The sequence below is a fragment of the Brachypodium distachyon genome, chromosome 2, assembly GCF_000005505.3.
Source record: "Brachypodium distachyon strain Bd21 chromosome 2, Brachypodium_distachyon_v3.0, whole genome shotgun sequence".
In the NCBI taxonomy this organism is placed as follows: Eukaryota; Viridiplantae; Streptophyta; class Magnoliopsida; order Poales; family Poaceae; genus Brachypodium; species Brachypodium distachyon.
Window position 1 is genome coordinate 41,105,253 of NC_016132.3, and position 6,688 is coordinate 41,111,940.

Genomic DNA, 6,688 nt, shown 5'->3' on the forward strand with positions numbered 1-6,688 from the left:
GGGTAGATTACTACAGACCATTGCTTTCAGTACAAAACTTAATTTTTCAAATCAAGTGTAAATTTTACCTGTTTTTCCAAGGGATCAATGGTAAGGTTTTTTTTTTCTAGGACATCAAGGGTAAGTTTGCCGGCTCCGAAAAATAAAGAAAACATAAGTTTTTTTTTGAGAGGGGAAACAGAAGGTAAGTTTTCTTTCTTTCTGAAAAAGTTCATAGGGATTAGAAACTAATTGGGCTTTGATATTTGAGACCGAAATCTGGCCTAAACCCAGTCTTGGACTGGGCCAACAACGGCTGCTCTGCACTGCCTCGTCGCCTTTCCCTTGACGCGTCGAGAAGGAAACAAGATTCCAGCAAAAAAGAGGTTTGGGGGTCGTCGCGTCGGCGCTGCCCAATCTCTTCTCCTCTCCTCTCCCAACTCCGCTGTGGCCGATCCGGCCTCCAATTCAACTTCGGCGAGGTAAGCATCCATGGCAGATTCCTTCGTCCAATTTATATCTAGCCTACGATTTTTGTGGATTCCCCCTTCTTATGCTTTCTCCCGGAACCACCTACTCAGATTCGATTGGAGTGGAGTGGACTAGAGCCGATCCGATCCGATCTGATCGGATTGTGCTGGAAGCTTGAGGAGGGCTAGCTCGCCGTCGCGCGGCCAGATCTGCCGCGCTCGCCATGGAGGGCAACAAGGACGACGCGGTCAAGTCCCTGCGCATCGGCAAGGACGCCCTCGACGCCGGCGACACCGCCCGCGCCATCAAGTTTTTGTCCAAGGCCAAGCGCCTGGACCCCTCGCTCCCCATCGACCAACTCCTCAATCCCCTCCTCAACAAGGACGACCCGTCCTCCTCGCCGGCCTCGTCATCATCGGCCCCACAGCCCCCACCGCCGCCGCCGTCTCGATCTGCAGGAGCTGAAGCAAACGGGACTGATGGCTTGAGAGAGAGGAAGCAGAAGGGCAAGAAGAAGGAGGGGGAGGAGAGCGGTGGTGATACTGCCGGGGTGAGGACGTTCACGGAGGAACAGCTGGAGGTGGTTCACCAGATCAAGAAGCACACAAGGGACTACTACAAGATCCTGGGCCTCGAAAAGGACTGCACCGTGGAGGACGTGCGCAAGGCCTACCGCAAGCTCTCTCTCAAGGTGCACCCTGACAAGAACAAGGCCCCTGGTGCTGAGGACGCCTTCAAGGCTGTCTCCAAGGCCTTCCAGTGCCTCAGCGATGCAGAAAGCCGGAAACGCTTTGACCTTGTTGGTTCTGATGAGCCACCAACACACAACAGGAGGGCAGCATCCACTGCCCGTGCATACAATGGGTTCTATGAGGATGAAATTGACCCAGATGAGATATTCAGGAACTTCTTCTATGGCGGGATGGCGCCTACCACCACCAGGCAGTTTGGGCAGTTCGGGACGTTTCATTTCAGGACTGGTGGGATGCATCATGCTCATGGGGCGCAGCAGGGTTCCGGTGGCTCTCATGTCCGAATGCTTATCCAGCTGTTGCCTGTCCTACTGCTGCTGTTGCTCAACTTCCTGCCATCTTCTGAACCGGTTTACAACCTCTCCCGCTCCTACCCTTATGAGCACAAGTTCCAAACCCCACGCGGAGTCACGTACTATGTTAAGTTGCCTAATTTTGAAGAGCAGTACCCACAACAGAGCACTGAGCGCACAACACTGGAGCGGCATGTCGAGAGGGATTATTACTCAATAATAACACAGAATTGTAGGGTGGAGCTGCAGCGTCGTCAATGGGGGCTAGCCTACCAGACACCGCACTGTGATATGCTTCAGAAATTTGAGGCGACAGCACAGTAATTCATGCAAACTCGCCAGGTGTGGATCAACTTTCCCTGTGCATTCTTTTGAAGCAATATATTACTACTTATTACTAAATCATTGATGTTATTTACGTTGTGCTTTGGAACCTCATGTGCCTTCTATCGTGAGATTCTTTCTTTTCTGATGTAACCTTATCATTAACGCGTTATATCCTTCTTCTATTTAGTCCTTGTTATGTCCCAAGTGTGCATATACATGGCAAGCAAGTTATGCTTTCCATCTGAATATGCCCATTTTGTTTTGATTGTGAAAGAAAGGAAGTGGAAGATGCCATTTTCTTGCTAGTGAATGACACATCATCTATGTCCTGATTGCTACTCAATACCAAAGTTTAACGGTATGGCGAGCTGTGGCGGCTGAAACCCCTCACAACATTATAACGCTCATGGTGCGTGGCGAGACGACTTCTCAGACACATATTAACTTGGTATGGCAGGCAAATTAAATGACAATGCCAACTTAGTATGATAGCAGATTAAATCACAGCACACATTTACTACCAAATTACTAAGTCAGAACACACAACTTAGTCAAATATAAGTGCAAGACCCTGAGCAAATACATAGCAAAAAGCCACAGAAACCAGCCCACTGGAGAGGAGAAGCTGGCGGGGAGTTGTAAGAGGAATATCTGGTGCTGAGGGGGGCCAGTGTCCCTGTGCTCACGCCTATCTGGAGGCGATGGAACGCGGAGCAGCAGGATAAGTGCCAACGGCCACCGGGATTTCCATTCTACCTCCCCCTCCCTCCCTCCTGCCCGGTGCTGAGGAAGTAGCCGCCGGTGCTGGGAGTACGAGCTGCCGGGGTTCGCCCAATCTCTCTTTCCCAATTTCCCTTCTCCCTCCCTCCCGCGCAACTGCTTTTCTTCTCCTCCCCGCGCGTAGCATCCAATTTCTCCCGTGCGCGCCTGCCCCTCCCACGCCTGCCTGCTCTGTGTTGTCGCATTTTCAGTGTCGTGGTGATCAAATCATCTAGGCGATGCCCCAGGATGCCATCTCGATGCCACAGGTGATTTCTATCACGAGGGTGGACGTGATGGCATCAAGGGGCGCCACGACGCTGTAACGTCGCCATAACGAGGATGTATCGACGTATTAAAAACCATGGTCAATAAATAATTAAGTTTTGAGGTTTCAGTTAGCTACAGAGTGAGTAATCATATCCTGCTCTGACAGTTAGCAGCTTGTGCAGCTTAAAGACAACCGAAAAATTATCAATCTGCTACTTATCCATTGCCATCTGTCCTTAATTTAATTGTTCTGCCACCATCTTTATGTTCCGCATTATATGGATTTATTAGATTTTGTAGATGTGCTACTCCATGTAAGCTGCTCCATTACTAGTGAATGGGTGTTAATTTTGCTAATTCTAAAGAATCACACCACCTGTACAATTTCTTCGTCATGTGTCCTGGCTGGCTGCATTCATAATTTAAAGTTCCAACCTGTAATAATGGCACACGCATATGCATAGAGAAGATTGATCAGCTGTGTTATCATTTCATCTGAATTGGATCGTCACGTTGGAGGTTTTTTAAACCTCTTACTATGATTGTGTTTTATGACCTTCTCACACTTCTCCAAAGTGGTGTTTGAATCTGTGCATTGGAGAGTTACCTACCACTCTACCAGCGCTAACCAACACTTGCATGTGTTGAGGCATTGCAGAATGCCCTAAGCCCCTAAGCTCCTAGGCATGTCGGGATCATGCGTTAAAGGGTGGTGTATCCATACCTGAACTCTCTCACTATCAAGTCTTTACTAGACAACTAGTGAAGTGAAGGTTATATTTATTTTCTTAAAAACTGGACCTCCTGGTTAGTCATTTCAGAAATGATAAAGCACATATTATTTGTACTACTTTCTTGGGAGCAAAACAAAATGGTATGCTGTGTGGAGCTCTAATATCTAGCAGTGATTATATTGCATCTTATATCTTATACTGACTTTAGATTTCACTTGACCCTATGGCCCTCTTTCATGTTCCTACAAAAAATTACAAGTTTGGGAATACATCAATTTGAAATATGTTTTTTTACACATGTTAAGGTTGGTGAGGAAGACAATAATTCCATCTGTTGACTATGTGGGCCAAGGGTGATCTTGTTTTGTGATTGGTTGTCGGAACTTGCTGGGTTGAAGAACAGTTTGTAAAATATGTAATTGTACAAATTTTGAACCAACATATGTTCTATTTTGCATAATGTGCTTTGGTCATGAGATGCTGATACAAAAATATAGATTTATTAAGTTTTGTTAAGCTCTGTCAACTAAAGTCCATGCAGGTTTTGTGAGTAGTTGATGTAGTTAGCAAATAGAAAGGCCTTATGTTTATGAAAACAGTTTCATTGTTTGTTCAGTAAGCTGGCTCATGGGATATCTAGTAGGAGCTTCAGCTTTGTAACCTTGCCCACTATTGTGCAATTCGGCATTTTTAAATCCATGTGGTTCTAAGTTTCTTTAGTACTCACAGATATGGCGTATTGAGTTGATTAAAAGGGTGCTGTTAGAGACTTTGGCCAATTTAATACCTTGTGCCCAACCATTATGCACAATCAACATGAATGCTGGTACAAAAATGGCGAACTAATGTTTAGATGAGCATTGTTTGCGAGAACTACACACCGAAAGCTCACCAGTCTGCTATCATTGTTTTGTACGGAGAATTAACATGAATGCTGATACAAATTCTACAATTTTGTTGTTTGATCATGAACTTCAGCTACAGTGGACATATTTACATAGGAATGAATGCATTGGTATGTGGTATGGGCAGGGCGTGGGTATGGTGATCATCATCCATAGTTCCGGACTACATATTATGGAAATTTGTTAAAGCTGAAATTTACCCACTTGTTTGTTGGAGGTACTAAACCAAATACGCCAAATCAGTTGAATCTGTCACGTTTCATTCGTCTGTTATTGGCCAGCAGGTTATAGTGATTAGCAGTCCGTCCATCTTATGGAGGCAAGAATGACCCAATTCCATCAAATATCAACTCTTTTGATGCGTAACATAAGGAGTATTTGTCATTAGTTAGATTTAGGAAAATTTGTGGCAGTGCCACTACTATGTTCTGGAATTGCGAGCGTGTCACTACTTTTGTGCTATTTCTGCAAATACCACTGGTCTGTTGGTTTACTTCTCGTTTTTGCCATTTCAGCCGTTACCATTACCATGAGGTTAAGCCTCTTTGATTGAACTAGGCTTAGCACAGACATGTGGACCTGCCTCCTGGTATCTCACTGACCCATATGGCCCATCCGTCAGATATCTTAATCCCCTCCCGCAAACCCTGACCCATATGGCCCATCCGTCTCGCCCTGCCGCCAGGCCCCTCTGTCCCCTTTCAGTCAGCACAACGGCCTCCACGCCCTGTGCTGCCTATAACTTAACTCAATGATATCTTTGATCCATAATTCAATTCACTGATGTTCACAGTAGAAAAATTCAAGCAGACGAAACCCTTGTATAACTTTGGATAGTTTGTTCTTGCATAGTTTGGGGTGAATATACTAGGCACTTATTAACTACTATAAGCAGCATTGTTTGCCTTTCTTATGATTACCCATGACAACCATTTTATAGGTTTGCGGGGAAACAAGAGCTATGGAGATGGTGTAAAGGTTTTCCAATACTTGCTCCGTTGATTACCAGCTTAAAATTGGAGAGGCGGCAAGTTAGTTTGGACTAGTAGTAAATTTTGTGGAATAAGTGCCTTCGATGACTATTTACACCACCGTCTTTGATGAGCATCTTAGTAGTGTTGAGGGGCATGCAGACGTAACTACTTAAGAAGGATATATGTAATTCGAATTACGTTTCATAGGGGTTGAACATCATGCAGACATGTGTATGTATATGAAGCATATCATTCTTTTTTTTTCTGTTAAGAAGAATATATACCTGACTTAGCAGACAGTTTACAATGCAACTGAAACAACAAATGGTTCTGCAGTTTATTACTTTTCTTTTTCAGTCGCTAAGATGTCTATACATGATGAGAGTAAAGTACTACTCCGATCCAAAATAATTGTCGCAATTTGAACTGGCTTAGTTCAAAACTAGTTCAAACATGCGACACACTTATTTTGGATCGAGGGAGTAGCACTGAGCATACTAAAAAAATTTATCTTCTGGAAACCAGTACGTTGTGATGGTGGAGTGAGGAGATCGGTTGTGATATTTTCCCTTACTGTTTATTTTGTCGACAACCGTATGAATATGCATACAACATGTCCTGCGTGAAAAAAAGGCAAAGTTTTCCAGCCAATGCTTTTGTGTCGTGTCCAGGACAAAGGGTGAAAGATAGTATTGCGTCTCCAGAACCGATTTGCCGATCAAAACCATGTACAGATTCGAAAGATGGGAGTTGCTATCGCAGGGCGCCCAATTGCGGTAGCTCCTTTCGGTTTGTTCGTCCGGGGACGCAACCACCAGACCGTTAGGACGAGTGATTAGTGCATTTCAGTTGCTTGTGCCTATGCAAAGTCTCCAGAATAGGATCTGATCTTTTCCTACCTTCCACCAGCACATGAATATGATGGATCAATCTTTCAATGGATGTGCCCATGCGAGGAACAAAAGAACGGCAGCAAATTATACCGGTAAAGCAGCAGTACGTAGCAGATTGACATGAGGCTTGAGAGGCTCATTATGGGAGCAAAAACGAAATGCTTTTGGCCACCATGATCCATGAATCGGCTAACTCGAGATCGCGCACCCATCTGTGCACTTTCTTTGTTTGTCCTGTCAGAATCTCTCCCCCCTGCAAATATCTTTTTGTTATCTCGGACGAATAATATGGCAGAGTAATGTGTAAAAGGAAGGGAATGTGTGCCTCAGT

The 6,688-nt window shown here is 44.9% G+C and overlaps 1 protein-coding gene across 2 annotated transcripts; it reads left to right on the plus strand.

The window, feature by feature from the left end:
* Window positions 1-299: 299 nt before the first annotated feature.
* Window positions 300-5,820, plus strand: LOC100828391 (chaperone protein dnaJ 49). Of its 2 annotated transcripts, none has more exons than XM_003569145.4 (3): window positions 300-461; window positions 561-1,837; window positions 5,431-5,820. In XM_003569145.4, exon 2 carries the CDS (start codon window positions 674-676, stop codon window positions 1,817-1,819), a length of 1,146 nt encoding a protein of 381 aa, XP_003569193.1. In that variant the 5' UTR covers window positions 300-461; window positions 561-673; the 3' UTR covers window positions 1,820-1,837; window positions 5,431-5,820. The 2 variants fall into 2 exon arrangements, with proteins under 2 accessions (XP_003569193.1, XP_014754961.1); XM_014899475.2 differs by lacking the exon at window positions 5,431-5,820 and adding an exon at window positions 3,891-5,101.
* Window positions 5,821-6,688: the final 868 nt, after the last annotated feature.